This window comes from Globicephala melas, chromosome 4, assembly GCF_963455315.2.
Source record: "Globicephala melas chromosome 4, mGloMel1.2, whole genome shotgun sequence".
Lineage (NCBI taxonomy): Eukaryota > Metazoa > Chordata > Mammalia > Artiodactyla > Delphinidae > Globicephala > Globicephala melas.
In genome coordinates, this window is record NC_083317.1 from 70,869,822 (window position 1) to 70,896,706 (window position 26,885).

The 26,885-nt window shown below is 39.9% G+C and overlaps 3 protein-coding genes across 5 annotated transcripts in view; 1 reads left to right on the forward strand and 2 right to left on the reverse strand.

The window, feature by feature from the left end:
• LMLN (leishmanolysin like peptidase) overlaps positions 1 to 8,210 on the reverse strand; it is a 79,064-nt gene extending 70,854 nt beyond the window's left edge. For both annotated transcript variants that reach the window (XM_060298206.1, XM_030859030.2), the window contains exon 1: positions 7,992 to 8,210. In XM_060298206.1, the coding sequence (XP_060154189.1) occupies positions 7,992 to 8,210 (219 nt within the window). The remainder of the gene's footprint in view (positions 1 to 7,991) is intronic.
• A 3,914-nt stretch (positions 8,211 to 12,124) lies between these two features.
• On the reverse strand, positions 12,125 to 15,759 carry RPL35A (ribosomal protein L35a). 2 transcript variants are annotated; one of them, XM_030859111.2, is made up of 5 exons: positions 15,700 to 15,759; positions 15,028 to 15,072; positions 14,661 to 14,813; positions 13,437 to 13,581; positions 12,125 to 12,195 (listed from the first exon to the last, which is right to left on the reverse strand). In XM_030859111.2, the coding sequence occupies exons 2-5, from the start codon at positions 15,036 to 15,038 to the stop codon at positions 12,172 to 12,174; spliced, it is 333 nt and encodes a 110-aa protein (XP_030714971.1). In that variant the 5' UTR covers positions 15,039 to 15,072; positions 15,700 to 15,759; the 3' UTR covers positions 12,125 to 12,171. The 2 variants fall into 2 exon arrangements, with proteins under 2 accessions (XP_030714971.1, XP_030714981.1); XM_030859121.3 differs by lacking the exon at positions 15,700 to 15,759 and adding an exon at positions 15,500 to 15,668.
• Positions 15,760 to 16,019: 260 nt separating this feature from the next.
• Positions 16,020 to 26,885, forward strand: part of IQCG (IQ motif containing G) — a 42,014-nt gene continuing 31,148 nt past the window's right edge. Inside the window, exons 1-5 of the mRNA XM_030859081.2 lie at positions 16,020 to 16,106; positions 18,505 to 18,575; positions 19,542 to 19,809; positions 24,589 to 24,812; positions 26,384 to 26,512. Of these exons, the coding sequence (XP_030714941.1) occupies positions 18,568 to 18,575; positions 19,542 to 19,809; positions 24,589 to 24,812; positions 26,384 to 26,512 (629 nt within the window). The 5' untranslated portion in view covers positions 16,020 to 16,106; positions 18,505 to 18,567. The remainder of the gene's footprint in view (positions 16,107 to 18,504; positions 18,576 to 19,541; positions 19,810 to 24,588; positions 24,813 to 26,383; positions 26,513 to 26,885) is intronic.

Genomic DNA, 26,885 nt, shown 5'->3' on the forward strand with positions numbered 1-26,885 from the left:
GCAGAAGTTCTGGGAAGTACTACTTGGGGTGAGCCCTCCCAGAGTCTGCCATTAGCCCCACCAAAGAGCCGGGTAGGCTCCAGTGCTAGATCGCCTCAGGCCAAACAACCAACAGGGAGGGAACCCAACCCCACCCATCAGCAGACAAGTGGATTAAAGTTTTACTAAGCTCTGCCCACCAGAGCAACAACCAGCTCTACCCACCACCAGTCCCTCCCATCAGGAAGCTTGCACAAGCCTCTTAGGTAGGCTCATCCACCAGAGGGCAGACAGCAGAAGCAAGAAGAACTACAATTCTGCAACCTATGGAAGGAAAACCACATTCACAGAAAGATATACAAAATGAAAAGGCAGAGGACTTTGTACCAGATGAAGGAACAAGATAAAACTCCAGAAAAACAACTAAATGAAGTGGAGATAGGCAACCTTCCACAAAAAGAATTCAGAATAATGATAGTGAAGATGATCCAGGACCTTGGAAAAAGAACGGAGGCAAAGATCGAGAAGATGCAGGAAATGTTTAATAAAGACCTAGAAGAATTAAAGAACAAACACCTAGAAGAATTAAAGAACAAACAATCAGAGATGAACAATACAATAACTGAAATGAAAAATACACTAGAAGTAATCGATAGCAAAATAACTGGGGCAGAAGAACGGATAAGTGACCTGGAAGACAGAAGGGTAGAATTCGCTACCGTAGAACAGAATAAAGAAAGAAGAATGAAGACAGCCTAAGACATCTCTGGGACAACATTAAATGCAACAACATTTGCATTATAGGGGTCCCAGAAGGAGAAGAGAGAGAGTAAAGGACCCGAGAAAATATCTGAAGAGATTATAGTTGAAAACATCCCTAACATGGGAAAGGAAATAGCCACCCAAGTCCAGGAAGCACAGAGAGTCCCAGGCAGGGTAAACCCAAGGAGAAACACACAGAGACACACAGTAATCAAACTGACAAAAATTAAATACAAAGAAAAATTACTGAAAGCAACAAGGGAAAAATGACAAATAACATACAAGGGAACTCCCATAAGGTTAACAGCTGATTTCTTAGCAGAAACTCTACAAGCCAGAAGGGAGTGGCATGATATATTTAAAGTGATGAAAGGGAAGAACCTACAACCAAGATTACGCTACCCGGCAAGGATCTCATTCAGATTCGATGGAGAAATCAAAAGCTTTACAGACAAGCAAAAACTAAGGGAATTCAGCACCACCAAACCAGCTGTACAACAAATGCTAAAGGAACTTCTCTAAGTGGGAAACACAAGAGAAGAAAAGGATCTAAAAAAACAAACCCAAAACAATTAAGAAAATGGTCACAGGAACATACATATTGATAATTACCTGAAACGTAAATGGATTAAATGCTCTGACTAAAAGACACAGGCTCACTGAATGGATACAAATAAGACCCATGTATATGCTGTCTACAAGAGACCCACTTCAGACCCAGGGACACATACAGACTGAAAGTGAGGGGATGGAAAAAGATATTCCATACAAATGGGAATCAAAAGAAAGCTGGGGTAGTAATACCCATATCATATAAAATTGACTTTAAAATAAAGAATGTTACAAGAGACAAGGAAGGATACTACATAACGATCAAGGGAACAATCCAAGAAGAAGATATAAGAATTATCAATATATATGCACCCAACATAGGAGCACCTCAATACATAAGGCAACTGCTAACAGCTATAAAAGAGGAAATAGACAGTAACAGAATAATAGTGGGGGACTGTAACACTTCACTTACACCAATGGACAGATCATCCACACAGAAAATTAATAAGGAAACACAAGCTGTAAATGACACAATAGACCAGATAAATTTAATTGATATTTACAGGACATTCCATCCAAAAACAGCAGATTACACTTTCTTCTCAAGTGCACACGGAACATTCTCCAGGATAGATCACACCTTGGGTCACAAATAAAGCCTCAGTAAATTTAAGAAAACTGAAATCATGTCAAGCATCTTTTCTGACAACGCTATGAGATTAGAAATCAATTACAGGGAAAAAAACGTAAAAAACAGAAACACATGGAGGCTAAACAATACGTTACTAAGTAACCAAGAGATCACTGAAGAAATCAAAGAGGAAATCAAAAAATACTTAGAGACAAATGACAATGAAAACACAATGATCCAAAACCTATGGGATGCAGCAAAAGCAGTTCTAAGAGGGAGGTTTATAGCAATACAAGCCTACCTCAAGAAACAAGAACAATCTCAAATAAACAATCTAACCTTACACCTAAAGGAAATAGAGAAAGAAGAACAAACAAAACCCAAAGTTAGTAGAAAGAAAGAAATCATAAACATCAGAGCAGAAATAAATGAAAGAGAAACAAAGAAAACAAGAGCAAAGGTCAAGGAAAATAAAAGCTGGTTCTTTGAGAAGATAAACAAAACTGATAAACCTTTAGCCAGACTCATCAAGAAAAAGAGGGAGAGGACTCATATCAATAAAATTAGAAATGAAAAAGAAGAAGTTACAGTGGACACCGCAGAAATACAAAGCATCATAACAGACTACTACAAGCAACTCTATGCCAATAAAATGCACAATCTGGAAGAAATGGACAAATTGTTAGAAAGATATAACCTTCCAAGACTGAACCAGGAAGAAATAGAAAATATGAACAGACCAATCACAAGTAATGAAATTGAAACTGTGATTAAAAATCTTCCAACAAACAAAAGTCCAGGATCAGATGGCTTCACAGGTGAATTCTATGAAACATTTAGAGAAGAGCTAATACCCATCCTTCTCAAACTCTTCCAAAAAATTGCAGAGGAAGGACCACTCCCAAACTCATTGTATGAGGCCACCACCACCCTGATACCAAAACCAGACAAAGATACTACAAAAAAAGAAAATTTACAGACCAATATCACTGATGAATATAGATGCAAAAATCCTCAATAAAATATAGCACAGAATCTAACAACACATTAAAAGGATCAAACACCATGATCAAGTGGCATTTATCCCAGGGATGCAAGGCATCTTCAATATACACAAATCAATCAATGTGATACACCATTTTAACAAACTGAAGAATAAAAACCATATGATCATCTCAATAGATGCAGAAAAAGCTTTTGACAAAATTCAACACCATTTATGATAAAAACTCTCCCGAAAGTGGGCATAGAGGCAATCTACCTCAACATCATTAAGGCCATATACGACAAACCCACATCAAACATCATTCTCAATGGTGAAAAACTGAAAGCATTTCCTCTAAGATCAGGAACATGACAAGGATGGCCACTCTTGTCACTATTATTCAACATAGTTTTGGAAGTCCTAGCCACAGCAATCAGAGAAGAAAAAGAAATAAAAGGAATACAAACTGGAAAAGAAGTAAAACTGTCACTGTTTGCAGGTGACATGATACTATACATAGAGAATCCTAAAGATGCCACCAGAAAACTACTAGAGCTAATCAATGAATTTGGTAAAGTTGCAAGATACAAGATTAATGCACAGAAATCTCTTGCATTTTTATACACTATCAACGAAAGCTCAGAAAGAGAAATTAAAGAAACAGTCCCATTCACCACTGCAACAAAAAGAATAAAATACCTAGGAATAAACCTACCTAAGAAGGTAAAAGACCTGTACTCAGAAACTGCAAGACACTGATGAAAGAAATCAAAGATGACACAAACAGATGGACAGATACACCATGTTCTTGGATTGGAAGAATCAATATTGTGAAGAAGACTATACTACTCAAAGCAATCTACAGATTCAATGCAATTCCTATCAAATTACCAGTGGCATCTTTTACAGAACTAGAACAAAAAATCTTAAAATCTGTATGGAGACACAAAAGACCCTGAATAGCCAAAGTAGTCTTGAGGGAAAAAAACAGAGCTGGAGGAATCAGACTCCCTGACTTCAAACTATAATACAAAGCTACAGTAATCAAGACAATATGGTACTGGTACAAAAACAGAAATATAGATCAATGGAACAGGATAGAAAGCCCAGAGATAAACCCACACACCAATGGTCAACTAATCTATGACAAAGGAGGCAAGGATATACAATAAAGAAAAGACAGTCTCTTCAATAAGTGGTGCTGGGAAAAGTGGACAGCTACATGTAAAAGAATGAAATGAGAACACTCCCTAACACCATACACAAAAATAAACTCAAAATGGATTAGAGACCTAAATGTAAGACTGGACACTATAAAACTCTTAGAGGAAAACAGGAAGAACACTGACATAAATCACAGCAAGATCTTTTCAGATCCACCTCCTAGAGTAAAGGAAATAAAAATAAACAAATGGGACCTTATGAAACTTAAAAGCTTTTGCAAAGCAAAGGAAACAGCAAACAAGATGAAAAGACAACCCTCAGAATGGGAGAAAATATCTGCAAACAAATCAATGGACAAAGGATTACTCTCCAAAATATATAAACAGGTCAAGCAGCTCAATAATAAAAAAACAAACAACCCAATCCAAAAATGGGCAGAAGACCTAAATAGACATTTCTCCAAAGAAGACATACACATGGCCAAGAAGCTCAACATCACTAATCATTAGAGAAATGCAAATCAAAACTACAATGAGGTATCACCTTACACCAGTCAGAATGGGTACCATCAGAAAATCTACAAACAACAAATGCTGGAGAGGGTGTGGAGAAAAGGGAACCCTCTTGCACTGTTGGTGGGAATGTAAATTAGTACAGCCACTATGGAGAACAGTACGGAGGTTCCTTAAAAAACTAAAATTAGAATTACCATATGACCCAGCAATCCCACTACTGGGCATATACCCAGAGAAAAACATAATTCAAAAAGACACATGCACCCCAGTGTTCATTGCAGCACTATTTACAATAGCCAGGTTATGCAAGCAACCTAAGTGTCCATCAACAGATGAATGAATAAAGAAGATATGGTACATATATACAATGGAATATTACTCAGCCATAAAAAGGAATGGAATTGGGTCATTTGTTGAGATGTGGATGGATCTACAGACTGTTTTACAGAGTGAAGTAAGTCAGAAAGAGAAAACAAATATCGTATATCAATGCGTATATATGGAACCTCGAAAAATGGTACAGATGAACCAGTTTGCAGGGCAGAAATAGAGACACAGATGTAGAGAACAAACGTATGGACACCAAGGGGGGAAAGTGGCAGGGGGTGGGGTGGTGGGATGAATTAGGAGATTGGGATTGACATATATACACTAATATGTATAAAATAGATAACTAATAAGAACCTGCTGTATAAATAAATAAATAAAATAAAATTCAAAAATTCAAAAAAAAACTAACAAAAACTTCACTAAGAAAGGAAACTATAAACCAACATCATTCATAAACATAGATGCAAAAGTCCTTAATCTATGAGCAAATTGAATTCGTAAGTGTATTAAAAGGATAATACATAATAACCAAGTAGCGTCTATTCCAAAAATGCAAGATTGATTTACTATTGGAAAATCCAATGTGATATACCATATCACACTACATATTATATAATTCCATTGATATAAGCTTAGTTCTAGAATAGGCAAAACTAATTTGATATGAAATCTAAATCTAATACCAAAAGGAAAAAGGAACAATAGTAGCCTTGGGTGGATGGGAGAGACTGACTGGCACAGGACAGGAAGGAACTTTCTGGAGACTTGAAAATGTTCTATATTGTGATAGAGTTGTGGGTTTTACATGAATATACATGATTGCATTTGCTACATTTCAGTATATATAAACCTTACAAAAAAATTTTTTTAAGTAACAATAACAGTGGGAAGATGGGGAATGGGTAGAAGTATATAAAACAGAATTAAGAGAATACTGATAAGTGCTGAAGCTGGGTGAAGGGTCATGGGAGTTCATTATACTATTCTGTTTGGGGGTTTGCTTTAATTTACATAATAAAAACAAAACAAAACGTAGAGTTTTTAGTTGAGAAGAAGATATATGAGTCAAAATGTTTCGTAGTTCCTCACCATTACCAGTAAAAAGTTACTGTAATTTCCTGTTGCAATTAACAGAGGTACAGTCACTAGTAGTACAATGAATAGTACTTGCTTATACTTTGTGTCCAAGCTAAAGCAAAGAGATTGGTTAGGAGGACTTGCTACTACATACTCTATGAATAACTAGTAAAATTTATTAGGAATATGAACTCTCAAGAACTTAATAGCTTGCTTTGAATATCTGAAGCACTACCACTATTTAGTTTGTTCAATCAAGAGCCATAAATAAAAACAGTGGATGGAAGTTTCAGGAACAGTTATCAGCTCTATATTGTTATCATATCTGGCCGTGTCATGCGGCATGCGGGATCTTAGTTCCCCGCCAGGGACTGAACCCGTGCCCCCTGCAGTGGAAGCTCGGAGTCTTAACCACTGGACCAGCAGGAACGTCTGTATTTTCAGCTCTATAGAAAGAACAATGATCTCTCCAAAAAGCAAAGGGGCTGCCTTTGGAGATAACTTCCCTATTTGTGGAAATGTTCAAATATTAGTAGGAGATTTGTACACTGGCAACAATCACAAGAAGAAAACAGCTATTAAGGTTCCTTCTAGTACAGAGATTTTGCAGTTCTCTGAACTATTTTCTCTTCTTTTGATCTAAATTCAAAGAGAGAAGTGCAGGGCTTTGTGGGAATGTCTTTTAAAAAGAATTCACAAAAAAAAAAAAAGAAAAAGAATTCACTAGGTGGGTGGGGGGAGCTGAGGAGATGTTTAAGGGTACAAACTTGCAACTAGTAGATAAGTCCCAGATATCTAACGTACAACGTAGTGATTATAGACAACAATACTGTATTATAAACTTACAAGTTGCTAAGAGACTAAATAAAATAAAATAATTCAGCCAGAATGCAGTGTCATGATAAAAGCTGTAATACAGCCACAAACCCCAAACTTAGTATTCTGGCATATATGGTTATGAACAGCATGCATAAAAATTTTTGGAAATTATCACAAAAATGAATGGTCTTAGATTTCTGGGCTGACCTGAAAATTTCTATATTAATCTTTCTTGTTAAAGTAATAAGACAAATTATAAAATCAATCACAACATGCAGCCCTGACCCAGGTAATGTGTCTTCTTTCCTCAAAGAATACTGATTATTGTGGGCCCTTCTCTGATTTAAGTACTGTGGAGAAATTAAAGTATAAGACACAAACCTTATCCCAAGGAAAATTACAATTTAACTACAAAGGTACAAACCATCACCACACAGCGATACTTGGTTAAGTGCCAGAAGAGAGTACAGATAAGACGTACTGTGAAATGGAAAGAACATTCTACTGGGGGTGGTTTCAGCAGGCTGCCTTGAGGTTAAGGAACTCAGAATGAAAGAATTTAGACAGGAATAAAAATGTAATGGGAGGGAGGCAGGCACTTCCAGGACAGGAGAACAGGGTAAAGCAAGCAATGTGATGAAGTAACTTGAAAATCAACCTGAATTTTGTCTCCAGAGAATCCCCAGTGTCCTCTCAATGCCTTTGTCTAGCTCTCCTATCAATTTCTTCTCAAACCTTTAGATCAGTGGTTCCCAAAGTGAGGTCCTTGGACAAGCAGCATCATCAACTATCTGGGAACTTCAACTGCAAATTCTGAGGCCCCATCCCAGATCTAATGAGTCAGAAGTGGGCAGAGGGAGGGAATGGAGCGGCAATCTGTGTTTGAACAAGTCTTTCAGGTGATTCTGACGGCCCGTTCAAGTTTGAAAACGATTGCTCTAGGACTACCTGATAAGCACAACCCTCCGCGCAGGACCTGATGACGTTCTGAGCGCCTAACTGAGCCACTTTGCTGGGTGCAGGAAGGAAGTTGATACCAGGTCCCAGCCCTCTAAGAGTTCAGTCTCTGGCCCAATCTCGCTTTCTCCTCCAGTACCGCTTGTTCCAATCACCATCCTCTATGCCATCGCCTCCCGTATTACTTTACCCTCACAGGGCCCCTCTGTCGCCCTACCTCAGACTCAGAGGGGACGTGGTGCCGGCAGGGAGAAGAACTGCCCAAGGAGACAGGAATAGATGTAGCGCTTGCCCAGAGCCCGCCCAACAGGAGTAAAACGCCTCGGACCCATAAAGAACTGCTCCAGTGCCACCGGCTCGGGCCCCGGCCTGAAGCTGAGGAGCCCGCTCTTCCACCCGTCTCGGCCGCCATCTTCAGGCCGAGCGTCGTTACCATGGAGTACGTGACGCCTCCGCGCCCAGCGCCAGCCCCGCCCCTCGCCTCTCGAGGCAGGTGGAGGGACTTGGCGGTGGAAAGGTGCTTTTTGATTGGCTAGCGTGACCCATAAGAAGTTCACCGCGGAAGACGCTGAGTTTCATCACGTCCATCGCGTCTCATTCGCGCGAAACCGGCCAATGAAAGCCACTTGGCGGCCCACGTGAGCTGAGCTGTGGGAAGACTAGTGGGTGCTGTTGGTAATGGGATGTTGATACGTCCGTGTCCTTACTGAGGCAGTTTTTCACTTTTTAATTCAGTTATTCACCGAAAAGATATGCACTTACTAGGTGCCAGGTGCTTAGACACATGCAAAATCTTTTATGGTTAGCTCTCTGTATAAAAGGTAAGTGGAATGTAATTTTCATTTTTACTTATCCTGAGTCACCAGTTCTAGACCTACTTTTAAAAAAAATTTTAGTTGATTTACAATATCGTGTTAGACCCACTTAATGAAAGTCATTTTCTGTAAAATCAAATGTGTTCTTTACTATTCAAGCCCATCCCTTAACTTCTATGAATGTAAGAATTGCAACTGCATTAACCCCGGAGACTAGGTAGATCTTTGCCATTAAGGCAACTACCTTAAAAATTGAGCCGTGAGGAACTATAAGAAATTGTTAAGTTGGGACAAATCTTGTGGCCCACAAAACAAAGAATTAAAACCAGGGACTCAAAGCACCGAGCTGTAACAGTCATTTCAGGAACTGAATATTGTAAATTACTATGCTAGGAACTGTAGTAGAAAAAAAAAAGGACAGAAAATCCCCAGGAATTTACAATTCATTGGTGAAGACAATGTACTTTAAAGAAAAAATGGTTGGGGCATTTTACCAGTAGACTCATTAGATGTGTCTATCATCCCACAACTAGTGGAAGCTGGGATTTCAAACAAAATATATCACTTTATAACGTACTCTCTACACAAAACCACAAAGAAATTGCGGATTGTGAGTAAAGAATGATACCGGTCATCTCAGTTTCCTAGCGGTAAAGGCAGTGTCATGCTGGTGGAGGGGCAGTTTCAATAGTCTAAAGGACAAGCTGCTAGCCGTTTTAAGTTCATTTCTGTGAAACATTCAACTCCTCCAATGTAGCTTTGGCTTGAGGACTGCCTTTGCACTGACCAAACCTCGCTATGGGTTCAGAAAAGCGTAATACAGGCTCTCACTCCCCGCCCCCAACCGTCTCCTAGTCCCCCAACTTTGTAAATGCACTGTTACCCGCTCAGCAACCAAAGCTAGGAAGTTAGTTTTGAAGACTCCTCTCTACAATCAATTGGTTTTAACATTCGGTTAATGTTTACTCTGCTCTATTAAAGTACTCAAATATCTCAGTTAAGACTGCAAAGCCTACCTGGTTTTCCCTTCCTTCAGTTTATGCTGGGTTGCCACAGGGATCTTTCTAAAATATGAATCTTGTCACCTGTCACTCAAGCTCTCCAGTGACACTCTAATACAAGAATATTGTTAGAACTTCCCTGGCAGTACAGTGGTTAAGACTCAGTGTTTCCAATGCAGGGGGGAAGGGTTCCATCCCTGGTCGGGGAACTAAGATCCCCGACATGTCATGGGCAGTGTAGCCAAAAAAATAAAAATAAAGACTAGGGCTTCCCTGGTGGCGCAGTGGTTGAGAATCTGCCTGCCGATGCAGGGGATGCGGGTTCGTGCCCCGGTCCGGGAAGATCCCACATGCCGCGGAGCGGCTGGGCCCGTGAGCCATGGCCACTGAGCCTGTGCATCCGGAGCCTGTGCTCCGCAACGGGAGAGGCCACAACAGTGAGAGGCCCACGTACTGCTAAAAAGAAAAAAAGACTATTGTCTAAAATCCTGGCACCTGGTAGTTTTCTAGACTTACCTTCCAATTACTTCCAATTGGTTTCAGTCACACTACATAACCCAGTTAAATTGTTCAAGTGCCTTCTGGTTTTGCAATGTTTGTGCCATTTCCCTTTTCTGAAGTACCACCCCCAAGCATCTCTTCCTCTATTCGAAGATTCCCAAGAGTACAGCTATTTAACTGGCACAACAAAGTAGTTAACCTTTAGTTTATGTTGGCTGTTTTTTTTTAAATTATGTTTTGGCTCCGTTGGGTCTTTGTTGCTGCTCAGTCTTTCTCTAGTTGCAGTGTGCGGTCTTCTCATTGTGGTGGCTTCTCTTGTTGCGGAGCATGAGCTCTAGGCGCACGGGCTTCAGCAGTTGTGGCTCATGGGCTCTAGAGCGCAGGCTCAGTAGTTGTGGCACACGGGCTTAGGTGCTCCGCAGCATATGGGATCTTCCCGATCCAGGGCTTGAACCCATGTCCCCTGCACAGGTAGTCTTAACCACTGTGCAACCAGAGAAGCACCACCACCCCCCTTATTTTTTAATATGTCTTTTGGTTGTGTCGGGTCTTAATGCAGGCTCTTCCTTGTGGTGCACAGGCTTCTCTCTAGTTGTGGCACGCGAGCTTACTTGCCCCGCGGCATGTGTGATCTTAGTTCCGCAACCAGGGATCAAACCTGCATCCCCTGCATTGGTAGGCGTATTCCTTACCACTGGACCATCAGGGAAGTCCCCTAACCAAATTTCAAGTTGTGGGGCCATGAAATGAACTGCTTAGATCCCACGAAGAGAACATAATTGACCAATGACTCCAAGCTGCTTCTCCTTACCATCCACCTCGTTTGTCTTGAGGCCATGGCTCCTGAGGGTTGCTGCCAGACAAATAAGACTGGCAGTACAAACACAAGCCCCTTTTCGGTGACTTCCAACAGCAATTTTGGCTTCAGGGCCACCATTAAACTAAGCAAACCGTAGAACTGCTGCACGCCTTCATGCTAATAATTTTTTAGAATCTGCTTCTTAGAGAAAACAAATACAATTAAAATCTGTTAAAAGGGGTGCTGTTTGGTAAACTCCCAGTTTTCTGTTGGTATTTTCAGTGGAATGTCAAGATCTGTTGGTTAATAAAAGGAGTACCTGCTACTGCATCAAACACCTAAATCCACCATACTCGAACTGATGCCTTGGTTCAAACTTGTATTCAGCACATTCTGAGATTTAAAAATATTCTGCAGCCCTGCTTAGTTGCCTTTGTATCATGCCAAAACGTCTCAATCCTGCACTTTACTATTAAAACATGGAGTAAAGGACAGCAACCCTGTCCAGGCAATCCTGACCACCCCCCACCAAGATTTTTTAAGGTATGTGGCAATTTAGGGACACTTTCAACTGAGACATTATTTCCAGTCAAGTGTTATATACTGGATGCTTTGTCCAGTCACAAATCCCAAGGATATCTCATCTAAATGAGCTGCCAAATACCATCAATATAATCCTCATTCAAATTTCTCCCAACTACCATTTTTAAGCCCCAAGTTTCCCAACCAATCTATATTAAGCAAGTGCATGCTACTACAAGGTACTTTAGGAAGTTAAGATATTTTCAGTTTCTTTCAATTTAATGGGGGAGGCAGTTACCAGTACCATAGCTGAAATAAGGGGAAAAGTTATAGATCCATTTGATGTGGAAATCTGGAAAAATTTCATGGTGTATATCAATACTGGCTAAAAACTGACTTCTATCCTTCCTGCGGGTATCTCTACTTGTCCAAAAACTTTTCATAGGCTAGGTTCCAGCACTCCATCACTGTAAACCTTCCAAGATACTCCTTTCCACCGTCCCCAAATAAAGCTTACTTGTAACCTTCCCCCCAATATTTAAGGTCTTATATTCAGATACATCCTATCCTCATCAAAACCCTCCTGTTGTCTAAATCTCTGTAATTGCCATATTCTCTGGGCTCCCGTATACTCTGAAAATGCCCGATAACCATTTAAGCACTTCGCAACTGAATTCAGGGCAAAGAATTTTTCAAGCCGTGTTAACAAAAATACAAGGGAACAAATCCACACTTTTATTTATTTACTTTTCAGTAAGTTTAAATCCTTGAAGGGTACAGCATCTGGTGTGGGGGGAAAGAACATAATGTCATTAAGTGCATGTTATATACAAACAGTTATTGAATACCACAACATGAATAAATCTCCCATTGTCCCATTACCCATCTCTGAAAGGCACCCAATGACTTATAGCCTACTGGGAAGGGAACTAAATTTTTAGAGCCTTCAGTTTCTAGGTGAACATTCTTTAACTAAGAACCAGTACTGGGAACCTGAGAGTCCATTTAATTTTGCTTCCTCTAATGATAGTAAAAACCTCCTCTGATGAGAAATCTCAACTGCTCAGCAGGGTTCAAAAGTACCCTGTGACCCCAAGGATGTAGCCATGTCTATTAAAAATAGATCCTAGGGCTTCCCTGGTGGCGCAGTGGTTGAGAGTCCGCCTGCCGATGCAGGGGACACGGGTTCGTGCCCCAGTCCGGGAAGATCCCGCATACCGCGGAGCGGCGAGGCCCGTGAGCCATGGCCGCTGAGTCTGCGCGTCCGGAGCCTGTGCTCCGCAAAGGGAGAGGCCACAACAGTGAGAGGCCCGCGTACCGCAAAATAAAATAAAATAAAAATGGATCCTAACTGAAGAAAACAGGAGCTATCCTGTTAAAAATATCACAGAATCTGTAGTTGAAGTCCTGGGACATGAGCATTGGTTTTCCTCTATAAAATAAAACTAATACCTATTTGAACAAGACTGTCATGATGAAGAGATCGGAAATATTAATTATGCCAGGAAAAGGTATGCTGAATTTTTATTTTCTAGCAATTACTTCAGAGCCCAATAAATATATTTGCCATAAAATTGTTCATTTAAATAGGTGACCCTCGAACAACACAAGTTTGAATTGTGCGGGTCCACTTATGTACAGATTTTTTTTCAGTAAATGCATACTGCACAATCCGCAGTTGACTGAATCCACAGATGAAGAGGCCAACTGTAAAGTTGTACGTGGATTTCTCACAGTGCCCCTAACCTCTGCGTTGTTCAAGGGTCAACTGTGCTATTCCCCACCACCCCCAGGCAGCTTTAGCAATTACCTGAAATCTAGGCATAATCCATTTGAACCCTTTGCCTTCACTTTTCTTATAATGCCAAGAAAATGTTCCATAATACACTTACACAGTAGCCCCTAATTTTACAGCATGATCTATTGGTGACATTTTATAATCACAATAGTCCTTAGTAGTCAAAGCCAAACACCGTGAGCTTAGTTTGATTCAAAAGGTGCCACATTGCTAATAATGTACTTACCACACGGATTCTGTGTCCAATGGCCTTAGCAGGAAGGTTGCTTCGGAATTTGGCACGAACCATGCCACTGTTTCCATGAGCACGAGTTATCTTTCCCCAGATTACTCTGGTTTTGTTAGGTTTTCCACCAGGAGTTACTGTATTGCTGATTTTAAAAGAAGATTAAAAAAGGCATGAGAACCCAGACAACCAGTATAGTGTGGTACAAAATCAAGGTGACTTATAGACCAGTTGCCCTCAACCCTAGCTTAAACGGTAATAGCTGTAATATGCGGAGGGGGCAGGGAAGGGGGGGACAAGAAATGTGAGGACATTTTGAGTGTAGGGAGAGAGGAACTTGTTTGTAATTTTAAATAGCCAGGGAAGGCCTTACTAAGAAGCTAACACCAGAAAAAAGACTCGAAGGTAAGGGAACAGCTTGTGTTAAAAACGGAGGTTGTGTCCCTGGCTTGTGGAAAGGCAAACGATGCCAAGAGATGAATCCTAGCTGGGTTAAGAGAGGACAGAGGGAGCCCTGAATGCATAGGGTCTTAGAAACTCCTTAATGACTTTAGCTTTTACTAAATGAGATGGGGAAGAGTTGGAATTTGAGCAATGTACAGATGATTTGACTTATAATTTTAAAGGATTGGGAAATCCCTGGTGGTCCAGTGATTAAGACTCCACGCTTTCACTGCCAAGGGCCCGGGTTCAATCCCTGGTCAGGGAACTAAAGATCCTGCAAACCACGAGTAGGAAAAAAATTAAAAAATTTAAAGGATCACTCTGGTTGCAGGAGGAAAGGGGGATGGGGGAGATGAAAACATGTTCCCAAAGATCTTTTTAAAACCAATTTAAATACACAATAGTCCACCCATTGCTTCCACCCCCGCCCCCACCTCTATCCCAGAGATTTTAATTGATCTGGAATGGGTTTAAGAACCAATGCTCTAGAGATAACATCTTTAAACATCTATAAAAATTGTAACTTCAAGAGATCAACAAAATGAATTAAGCGATATGAAAAATGCTCTATAAAACCTTAAGATCATAATACAAGGACCTGATGCCATCCTTAAAACAATAGCTGTAATTTTTCTAAGTGCAGAAGACACCTATATCCAACACTAACCATGAATTTCCTTGAACTCCCAAAGTAGAAACCACAACAGTACCATTTACTTAACTAACTTCAAATGAGACCAATCAAGTGAAAATTCAAAAAGCACAATACTATCAACTTACTTCTTTGCTTTGTACACGTAAGCACATCTCTTGCCTAGATAGAATTCAGTTTCATCTCGAGCATATACACCTTCAATTTTCAGGAGAGCTGTGTGCTCCCTCTGGTTCCGTAGACCCCGCTTATAGCCAGCAAAAATGGCCTTGGACCACAGCCTAAGACAAAATATACTGTTAATCATAAGCTGTTAAAAGATCTCACTTAACTTCAACAAACCACAGGTATGTTTTGGCTTGTAATGACAACCACCTAGAAGTTACCTATATAGCAAACATCTAAATTTTTTCCCCACCAGTTTTAAACTCACAGGTAGGCTCACGCCTAATAAACAAACTACAAGTACAGAGCAATGATATTTAAAACGCATACCTTCCAGACATATTTGTCGTTTTAGAAGTCCTGTTCCCAGCAGGCCTTAAAACAAAAATAAATCAGTTTAAAATCTTGCAACGCTCGTTTCCCACCTAGTCTCCTCTGGAATAGCGCCCCAAACTCAGAGAATACCTGATAACTAAGCAAATTCCAAAAGGAAGACAAAACCTAAAGTAGCAAGATAGTACACTACAGGAAGTAACTCCTAGAAACCCCAAAAGAAAGCCTTAATAAACTTCACGCCACGATCATGGGAAAAAAAAAGATCAAGGAGCCAGAGAAGCACGCAGAGAACAAGACTTTTAAAGACTGGGAAAGAAAAGCTAAGGAAAGACATAGTAAACAGGCAAAGCCAGGTTTGAGGTGGGAGTAAATGAACAAAGAACCCTGCCTAAAAGTGCCACTGCTGCCAGACAAAATGCATCTATTTTATTTTATTCCGCTAGGGACCGCAAGCAACTCCAGTTACCGGAGCACCCATTCTCGGAGGTCAGGGGACCAGCACCATCAGTCCCGTATCTCCTCCATCCTGTCCTCCCTGTTGCTGGAATCCATAGAAATCATTAGCTGGTAGAGCCTCGGAGCCGCACCAGCATCTCATGAGAGGCATATAGCCGAGCCGACCCCACTTATTTGCCCCCAAAGTTCAGCCGCGGAAACGCCACACACCTCCACAGCGTCCAAGATGGCTGAAAAAGAAACAGAAAGCCCCGCCGCGTGGCCTCGTGGGTAAACACCTCTCCGCCCCCCCCATTTAGGTATCTCCCGCCACCGCCAAAAAAATAAGCTTCAGAAATCGTCTTCTGACTGAAATAAGCCACGTTCAAGAGCACTCGTACAATTATTTCCCTAAGTCCTTTTATCTTTGTAAACTGCAACATGTACTATATACTTTGGAACAGAGGGAGGCAAAATGGTAGCCAGCTAAAGGAGAAGAACAGGTCCTCCAAAGCTCTGCGTTGCCATAGAAACACCTTAGCTTGGTTCCGGCGGCGTCGGGTGCTGTAGCGGGAAAAGTGAAGCCCGACTGGAGGACTACCCCCGCCTCGAATACCCCAGATTTGATTCGCCAACAAGTGGGTATCTTTCCTTCTTACCACATAGCAGTAGGGCGAACGGAAACTCTCGGATCCTAGCCAGGAAGAGAAAGACTGCGAACACAAAGGCAGGAGAAGAGAGCTCTTCCTTCTCTTTATCTTTTGTCCCCCACCACCCCCATACTCCTTTCCTCCTTCTACTCCTTTCCAGAAATGACTTAAGTTCTTACAGCCAGTCTTCATTTTGACTCCGAGGGTGAACAGCACTGTCCTGAAAAGGCTTTGTTGCCTTTTAAGGAGAAGTCATTCAGCTGCCAAACTCTGGCGGCGCGCAGCACCGTGGTCACGTGCCATAGGTCTTCAGTAAATATTCGTAGACTAGAATGGGATAGCTTAGTGGACGTGAGAGATTTACATTTCCTAACTATTGCACATTTATGTGTTGCCCTATGGATTCATTCCTTTTGTCAGCACTTTGTTGAATGAATGACTACCATGTACGAAATTTTGTTCTTGGCTCGGAGGAGGCTGCAGTAAACAGAACAACAGAAAGCTCTGCCCTCATGGAGCTTACATCCTAGTAGGCGGAGCAAGACAATGAGCGAGTAAAATATATGGCACATTAGAAGGTAACGTGAGAAAAAATTTTCTCTCTGGAGATTGGCTCCAGATGGGGCAAATGGCAGATACCTAGAAATATGCCACTGATTTAAGCTAGTACCTGATGGACCAGTGGTGAAGAGGTAAGGGGAAGAGTCGTTCAACTTGAAAGAATAGCATATGCAAAGACCCTGAGTTGGAAGGGAGCATGATTCCATAGGAGAAAGAAGCCCATTGAAGCTGGATCCATGAGAGCAATAAAAGTGCAGTGCCAGATGGATCTGGAGAGGAAGAGGAGCCCAGATCATGCGGGCCCTATGGTACAAGTTAAGAATTTTACTTTTTTTCGCAAGTTAGTGAGAAACCATTGAAGGGTTCTAAGGAGAGACATGATGAAATTTTCAACTTTAAAAGATGAGTTCTTCATTTCAAAAAGATCACTTTTAATTTGGAAGCTGTGGGGCTTCCCTGGTGGCGCAGTGGTTAAGATCGGCCTGCCAATGCAGGGGACACGGGTTTGAGCCCTGGTCTGGGAAGATCCCACATGCCACAGAGCAACTAAGCCCGTGCGCCGCAACTAGTGAGCCTGCACACCACAACAACTGAAGCCCGTGCACCTAGCGCCCATGCTCTGCAACAAGAGAAGCCACTGCAATGAGAAGCCCACACACTGCAATGAAAACTAGGCCCTGCTCTCTGCAACTAGAGAAAGACCCAATGCAGCCAAAAATAATTAATTAATTTTAAAAAATTTGGAAGCTGTTAGAGTAGTTCAGGCAAGAAACAACAGCTATATTCAGCATGGTGTTGGGGGAGATGGAAATTGAAGGTAAAATCCACAGGACCTCATGGTGGTTTGAATTGGGGGAATGCTGATGTCAGGATGGCAGCAGAAATGACTCCTGAGTTTCTAGTATTGAGGAATGAGAAGCCATAACAGAACGAAAGCACTGGATTCTACATAAGCATAGTCCCATCTTACCTATGTGAGGCACACTTACCTATGCCCCAGGCCTAAAAAATGGAAAAATAAAGAAACAACACCACAGCAAAAAACCAAAATCTTAACACCGTGCTATTTCCTCCTAAGACTGTCCTTGAACCAGAAAATTTGGCTAGTTTGGAGTATCTTTTTTTCAGTTTACATAAAGATTCTTTAATTTTTGCATATAAGATGTTTGTTGCATGAGACATACTTGTAACCGCCCTCCTCAGGATCACTTTACTGTGGACAAAATCACACTGGAAACTTACCATTCATTATTCATTCAGTATAGAGCAAGAATCTCCATAGGGTGTTCTCATTGTAAAGCTTATTTAAGCAGAAAGGACTTTGGTTTACTGAGGAAGGGTAACATCTTAACAGCAGTGTTAAACTGATTTTCAGGATAAATACAGTTTTTCTAAGTGCGATATCAGTTGTTTTTCTAAGTCTGGGTGCAATAAATTCTGTTAATCTGGCAGATCAGGGAAATGGAGCCATCAAATTAAATATTTTAGTAATCAGAATAACAGAAAAGTAAATTTGTTATATAACGATTACCAATTAATACTCAGAATATAATTAAAAAACATACAAAAGCCATGCTGGACACTAATTTACCTTAAGAAACTCGAAGATTATATTTATCTGCCAATAATTAAGCTGACTACTTAATACACCTGTGCCACACGGTGGCAGTGGTTCTTCCATCTCCGGGACTGCTCTGCTAAGCCAAAAGGGGGGATAAGCCACAGCACTTGTAATTCTTTTTCTCTTAATGGAAGAGTATAGAAATAACTTAAATGTCATTCAACATTCCCTTAAACTAATCTCAATGTTTTCTTCCCACTTTAGGTGACTGCATTTTTGTGAGATTATAAATGTACCAAGGAGGTTAACAAAACTAACTCAAGAAGAATGGAAGAGTATGTTCCAAATTCCAATTTATTATATATTCATATGTATATATATATAAAATATATATATATATGAAATGCCTTATGTTAAATTTCCGTGTATTGTTTACCTATGGCTGTGTAACAAATTACCCCAAAACTTAGTGATTTAAAATATAAACATTTATTATTTCACACAATTTCTGTGGGTCAGGAATTTAGGCGTAGCTTGGTTGGATGGTTTAAGAATTTGGGAGCAGCTTAACTGTATGGTTCTGTCTGGGGATTTCTCATAAGTCAAAGTTGGCCAATCATCTGAAGAGTTGACTGGGGCTAGAGGATCCACTTCCAAGATGGCTCATTTACAGAGCTGGCAAGTTGATGCTGGCTGTTGGCAAGAGGCCTTAGTTCCTCACCCTCATGAACCTTTTCACAGGGCTCCTTAAGTGTCCTTGTGACAAGGCATCTGGATCCCCACAGAGTGAGAGATATGAGAGAATAATGGAGAAGCTTTAATGTCTCAAATTCACCTAGCCTTGGAAACCACAATATTCTTTTGGTTACATAGGTTAGTCCTATTCAATGTGGGGAAGACTACCAAAGGGCAAGAGTACAAGAAGGTGAGAATCATATGGTCCATCTTGGAGAATGGCTACTACGTTCTATTTTTCACTAACCATGAGACAGTTTTGGTTGGCATCTAAAGATGTTGCTAGAAAAAAGTTTATTTTAGCCCAAGTTCAAATTGGTTAAGCATAGCCAAATAGCCCAGGCTACATATCTTTATTAACCAGTAAGTTGCTTTTCTTTGGAAGGTCAGAATGTTACTGGGAGGTATTTAGCAGAATCATCTGCAAACTACTTTTGTTCATTATCTTGGTTATATTATATGACAAAATGGACTTTGTAGGAGCCAATCTACATGCTGCCTCTGCTTCTGAGTTTAAGTAATTTTTAAACATTTGGTGGCTGACTTATTTTTTCCTCCATTCTTAGAGGTCAGCTGGAAGCCTCAAATCTTCCTCCAAAAATCTGGCATTCTGAGGTGAGAGTGTCAGTGACAGGTGAACCACCTACTGCTGTAGAAGAAAATGAAGAAACAGCCAAAGAAACAGCCATAGAAATCATCCCAGAAGTCATGGAGCCACTCTCCCTTCTAGATGTACTGAGGATCTCTGCAGTTCTGGAGGACACCATAGACCAGCTCTCTATTCTAAACTATATCATGCCAGTTCAGTATGAAAAAAGAAAAAATATCAGCGTGGTATATACATTCAGCATTACTTAATTTTTGCTTTCTTTTCTTTTTATTTCTCCATCATTGTCAGTACCTATGCCATTCAATTTAACTTGGGAAATAGCACCTTCATATCAGATAAAGGGCTACAATAATTATCTGAGATATGTACTCTCAATTAATGGAGTGAAATAGACATAGCTCAAGGTACATTACCAATCAGAATATCCTTTTCTTCCAATATATTGGCATTATTCTAAAAGGCCTATAGATAAATCAGTATAAATACAATATATATACTGAGGAGATGGAACAAGTAATTGTGTTGTCTTACCTATCTTGTATTTCTCAGCTGCTAAAAGCTAACTGAACACTAGAGGGAGGAAATTCAACTGGACCCTGTCAATATTGCTTTCATCTAAAATGACTTTGTTATTGCTAAATATCTTGCAATCTGCCTTTTTAAATATCCAGCCACATCATTGTGTCAGCCATTACATTTTCAATGATGTTATGGACTCCTCCTCAAAGGACCACTGAGTTATCAAAAAACTCAGCTTGGTAGTGGGCAAAATCTTTATGAATTCTTAAGCTCTTGTAAGTTTTAATAACTTGGGTTGTAGATATAAAATAGAAACAATTTATAAATACAAATACATATTTATTACGTTTAACAAAATTACATTATATAATTTGTACAGAATATATTCTTATTTCTGATTCTATGATAAATGAAAATTGCTATAAAAATGAGAGGGTAAATTGATTTTCATGTCTAACAGAAAAGAAGTCCATATGTATTGTGATTAGAAAATTAAATTTCCCTTTAATTGCCCCTTACGATTTTAAATTGATTTTATTTTTATTTATTTTTGGCTGTATTGGGTCTTTGTTGCTGCACGCAGGCTTTCTCTAGTTGCGGCAAGCGGTGGCTACTCTTCGTTGTAGTGCGTGGGCTTTTCATTGCGGTGGCTTCTCTTGTTGCGGAGCATGGGCTCAGGCGTGCGTGCTTCAGTAGTTGTGGCTTGCGGGCTCTAGAGCGCAGGCTCAGCAGTTGTGGCGCACGGGCTTTGCTGCTCCGTGGCATGTGGGATCTTCCCGGACCAGGGCTCAAACCTGTGTCCCCTGCATTGGCTGGCGGATTCTTAAGCACTGCGCCACCAGGGAAGCCCGGCCCTTACGATTTTAAAGTTATTATTATTATTATATGTATAACCTGGGTTTATACAGCTTTTATAAAAGTTTATACAAAATTTTAATAGAACACTGGATTTGGAGTTGGGGACCTTTATGGTTTAATTGTGTGCTATGGGCAATTCATTTCGCTTTCTTGGTCTTAGTTTTCTCATTTGTAAATTGTGATAGAGTTTTTTTTTTAATTTTATTTATTTTTTGGCTGTGTTGGATCTTCGTTGCTGTGAGTGGGCTTTCTCTAGTTGCAGCCAGCAGCAAGCAGGGGCTATTTTTTGTTGCAGTGCATGGGCTTCTCATTGCAGTGGCTTCTCTTGTGGAGCACAGGCTCTGGGCACACGGGCTTCAGTAGTGTGATGGAGTTTTAACTAAATGATCCCTTCTAATACTAACATTCTATGAGTTTTGAGGTACTTTTAAGACATTAATGGGTATTATAGGAATTAGTTTCCTTATTAACTTATGAAAAGCAAAGATATTGGAAACCCAAGAACTAAGCCTTTCAATGCTTTTAAAATGAGTCTAATTTTTAAATTAAACTAGTTAACAAATAGTACAAAAGAGACTAGTGTTTCCTTTCTATTGTCTCCTTCAGTAAGAATCAAAAATAAAGAGGGAAGATATTCAGTTAACAAGATAAAGTTTTATCAATGATATTTACTGTCAGGCTTTAAAAAAGGGTAATTTTCCATCATAGAAACTCAACAGAGAAGGAAAAACCCAAATTTATAAACAACATTCAGTAGTGGTCACCACTCCAGTAAACAAAAGAACAAAACTTTTGCAGTTTTATTCTGGTTTATGATCTTCACCCACAAAATTTTCTGACTTAACAGAGGCCCTACTTATGATTTTATAGAAGTATAAAGAGTAACGGTTTGTACTCTTATGTTGATTAATAGCAGCTTAAAAGCCCCTTTCTCAATGTTAGTTCTATAACTTTTAAAAATTGTGACCCTTAAAATAACTTTTTGTTTTTTTACTTTATAGTACTATAGTTGTTCTAACTCATAAATTTTTATAGTACCATTGCCCTATAGGGCATAGGATATATAATTAAAAACCTTAGTATGAATGTGAATGCTTTCTTTCTCCAAAAGCTTCACATTGTTGAGCCTTACAATAACGACCCTGGGATGAAAGTTTAGTTAGCATTATCCCTCTTTCACAACCATTTTTATAGCTAAAGATATTTCCAAAGAGTTTTTCATTCATTAGAATCATGGAATGGAATGATGAAAAATATACTAATGTACCAAGTTCTACCAGAAGTGGGAGTAATTGGTCCAAAGTTTGGAAAGAGCTCCCTTGCCCGGAATACTGTTTTTCTTATCTTTTCCCTTAGGATCTAATACCCTACTGTACAAGGAAGTGAATGGACCAGAATATTTAGCCAGTTCCTTTAAGTTCTCTTCTGAAAATTCATATTTATTTCTGGTAATCAGTACATCAAGCTGTTTAACACGTTTGCTTCCTTTTCCAGATGCCCAAGCACAAAGGTAGAGGAACAATGGTTAGGGTGATCAGAAAAAACAAGCTTTCCAGGCCTTACATTTCCCATTCCCTCCCTAGACAAGCTCTAGAGTAATAACCATCCACGTACTTAACATTTTCCTTATGTACAGATAAGTTTCAGTTTAACTGTTGAAATTCTATGGCGTCTGTTCTCTTTGTAGTCAATCATATAAATTTTAATTTAAAGGAGTATTTTAAAATTTAATTCTTATTTAAGGCAGCATTTTGTTTTGTACTTGCCTACAAATGTTTTCCTCAGATCTGAATCTTTGCTTATGGTTGATATAAGGAAAAATGCTGTTGAGTCTGTGTTTATTAACTTTTATGGATAGTTTTTTCTTTTTTTTTTTTAACATTTCTGGTCTAATTGAAGTTTAGCTAAGGAAGACCTAGGCTTTTTTTTTTTTTGCAGTACGTGGGCCTCTCACTGTTGTGGCCTCTCCCGTTGTGGAGCACAGGCTCCGGACGCACAGGCTCAGCAGCCATGGCTCACGGGGCTAGCCACTCTGTGGCATGTGGGATCTTCCCGGACCGGGGCACGAACCCGTGTCCCCTGCATCAGCAGGCAGACTCTCAACCACTGTGCCACCAGGGAAGCCCAGACCTAGGCTTTTAAGTATCAATATACATATGAATCTCTTCTGTGCATAGGATCAGCACAAGAATTTAAGTAATCATATCAAATGCTGAACTTGCATAGTTCTGTGTACTGTTCTAAATACTTTCTTTGTTTCTTTGTTTCTTTCTTTTCTTTCTTTCTTTTCTTTCTTTCTTTCTTTCTTTCTTTTTCTTTCTCCCTTTCTCTCTTATTTCTCTCCTCCCTCCCTCCCTCCCTCCCTCCCTTCCTTCCTTCCTTCCTTCCTCCCTCCCTCCCTTCCTTCCTTCCTTCCATCCTTCCATCCTCATAATAACTACTGGAGGGCAAGTACTATTATTATCCCTATTTTATCAATGGGAAGATGGAGGCATAGAGATGTTAAAGAGTTGCCTAAAGTCAATGTGGTTTATCTGTTTAAAGTAACAGATAGGGCCAGGATTTAAACAAGGAAGTCTGGTTTCAGAGTCCATATGCACAGCATAATTGCTGTGTTATATGGCTTCCCATTGGCTCAAGATTTTAGCCACAGATTAAATAGGAATCATCAATTGAAAGACATATCCTGTTCCTATGGTAATGCTTACCCCTTAGTATTCAAGTTTGGGTTTGAAAATTCCCCACATGAACTTCGAAATCTGTATCACACCACTAAATATACTATCAACTCCTACTCTTTGGTATGATTCTCCTTTCATTCTTTATACAGTGGGCCCTCCATATCCGCGGGTTCCACATCTGCGGATTCAAGCAACCATGGATCGAAAATATTCAGAAAAAAATTCCGGAAAGTTCCAAAAAGCAAAACTTGAATTTGCTGTGTGCTGGCAGCTATTTACATAGTATTTACATTGTATTAGTTATTATAAGTAACCTAGAGATGATTTAAAGTACATGAGAGGATGTGCATAGGTTATAAACAAATACTATGCCATTTTATATAAGGGCCATCAGCATCTGTGGATTTTGGTCTCCTTGAGGGGCGGGGGGTATCTGTCCTCCACAGATACCAAGGGACAACTGTATTTAAAATTCATGTGTTCAGTGAACATTTGAGTCTTTACTGTACTGTAGACATTCTTCTAAACAATGGGATTATAAAGATGGCCACATTTATTTAATATCCAATCTTGTTCGAAAAAGAATTTGAGGTGCCCCAAGATCTCTAAGACACTGTCCCTTCCCTCATAGAATTTACAATCTAATGGAGATATTTATACAAATAATTACAAATGGTAAATGTCTGCTAATAGAGATGTTTCACAGAGAACTTTACCTTTGGTCATAAAGTTTACCAGGTTGGGGAATGACAGAGAGTGGGAATGTATAAAGTCAGGAGGACACAAAACAGCAGAGCATGTAGTTTGATGTGGCTGAAGAAAAGGGTAATTTTCTGGTGGTAATATTATAAGAGGTTCAAAATGTAGGCAGAGGCCCTCATATAGCGTTGTTTCTTTATGTTTTAAAAATCTGTCTTAACGTGAAACATCATTTATTGCTTTTAGAAGAATAACAAAGAAATAAATTTAGAAGGAAAAAGCTTAGAAAAACTTTCACTGGTCTCAAAACCCTCAAAACTATCCGGTCCATTCGTACATGAAGAAGAGCCCAAGTTACCAGAAATCAGACAAGGAGGCCAGTTTAACAAAGTGCAAGATCTTATCTTCAAAGAACCTACAAGGCAGATCATAATGAATACAGAGACACTGAAGAAAATTCAGATTGATAGGTAAGGAACGAGAGCATATTTGGAAATGTGATAATGTATTTCTAGATGGCTGAAGAGTGGGTCAGGGGTGGCTCACTGCTCTCTTCTTTTATGGGTTGGTCATTGTATCCGAGTGACTGCAGATAATAGGATTAGCCAGACTACCTAGGGCAAGTGTGGTACAGTTGAAAGTATGGTGGCTGTGTGGTTGGGCAAGTTATTGAGCCTTTGTTTACAGTTTTTAAAAATGAGAATAATGGGGCTTCCCTGGTGGCGCAGTGGTTAGGAATCTGCCTGCCAGTGCAGGGGACCTGGGTTTGAGCCTGGTCTGGGAAGATCCCACATGCCGCGGAGCAACTAAGCCTGCAAGCCACAACTACTGAGCCCGTGTGCCACAGCTACTGAAGCCCGCGCTCCAAGAGCCCGTGCTCCACAACAAGAGAAGCCACCGCCATGAGAAGCCTTCTGGTGAGGGCCTAAAGCAGGGGTCAGCAAGTTTTTCTGTAAGGGGACAAATAGTAAATATTTTTGGTTTTGCAGGACATAAACTCTCTGTTGAAACCACTCAACTCTGCTGTTATCCCATGAAAACAGCCATAGATGATATGTAAACAAACGGGCAACGTTGTATTCCAATAAAACTTATTTTCAAAAATAGACTACAGGCTGGATTTGGCTAATGGCTCTGGGTAATTGCTACAAACCCTTATTTACCAAAAATTCTTACTGTAAGGTTATACCCTCTCTTAACTTAACAGGCTTCTTTGTCAGCAAGCCAGTTGACAGCAAAAAACTGAATAATGAGACAATGAAAATTGAGACTGCTTTTAAGAAACCCTCAGGATTAAAGCAGTTTAAAATTTGGCTACTTTGACAGTGTCTGTCTCTTACTAATGGATAAAGTACCACAATAGCTACCAATTTGTGTCAAGCATTTGGCTGAACCTTCCTGCTAATACTTACATTAATGTTTTAAAGTTGCTATCATTATTCTCATTTATTTATTTAATAAATTTATTTATTTATTTATTTTTGGCTGTGTTGGGTCTTTGTTGCTGCACACCGTCTTTCTCTAGTTGTGGTGAGCAGGGGCTACTCTTTGTTGCAGTGCATGGGCTTCTCATTGCAGTGGCTTCTCCTTGTGGAGCACAGGCTCTAGGTACGCAGGCTTCAGTAGCTGTGGCATGTGGGCTCAGTAGTTGTGGCTCGTGGGCTCTAGAGCGCAGGCTCAGTAGTTGTGGCGCATGGGCTTAGTTGCTCTGTGGCGTGTGGAATCTTCCCAGACAAGGGCTCAAACCCGTGTCCCCTGCATTGGCAGGCAGATTCTTAACCACTGCGCCACCAGGGAAGTCCCTGTTGTTTGTTTTTAAATGATGTGATGATCATATGGCTTTTTTCTCCTTTTGTCTTTATTAATGTGATGAATTCCATTAGTAGATTTTCTAATACTAAACTATTTTTGCATTCCAAGAATAATTCCATAACTTAGTTATGATGTTCCTTCTGGGTCTTAACTTGTGTGATTTCTGTAGCCCTTTGGGAATGTAGGGAAATATATCTTATTGATTCATCTTTTTTGTTTCTCTTTACAGGCAATTTTTCAGTGATGTAATTACAGAAACCATGCAGGAGTTGCAAGATTCAGGCACTTTCACCAATCTCCTGAAAGCTTTGGGCAAAGAGAGGGAAAACAAAATGCATTTCTATAATATCATAGCCAGGTCAGAGTAATTTTAGTTTTATTTGCTTTGCTGCATTTTAAAATTCTATAAAATTCTTACTGGAAGTCTTAGATTTCTAAAGCAAATCAAATTTTTGCTTTTGAATGAAGATAACTAGAAGTCAGAAATTTGGGTTTTATTCCTAGTTCTGCTGGTAACATAACTCAATTTCTGGGCTTCAGTTATCTGTGTCTACAATATATAAAGTACAATATATGTACTATAAATGGGTAGTGCATAATCTATGGTTTGTTTTGGCAATGACAATCTCAAGATTCTAGTTAAGTTCATGCTTTCTTTTTTTATAAATTTATTTATTTTAGTTATTTATTTTTGACTGCATTGGGTCTTCATTGCTGCTCACGGGCTTTCT

Coding starts and splice junctions, on each gene's coding strand:
- RPL35A (XM_030859111.2), bottom strand. Junction 13,582..14,660: donor TACGTGTACAAAGCAAAGAA/GTAAGTTGATAG, acceptor TTTTAAAATCAG/CAATACAGTAACTCCTGGTG. Junction 12,196..13,436: donor TTGGACACAGAATCCGTGTG/GTAAGTACATTA, acceptor CCCCCACACCAG/ATGCTGTACCCTTCAAGGAT.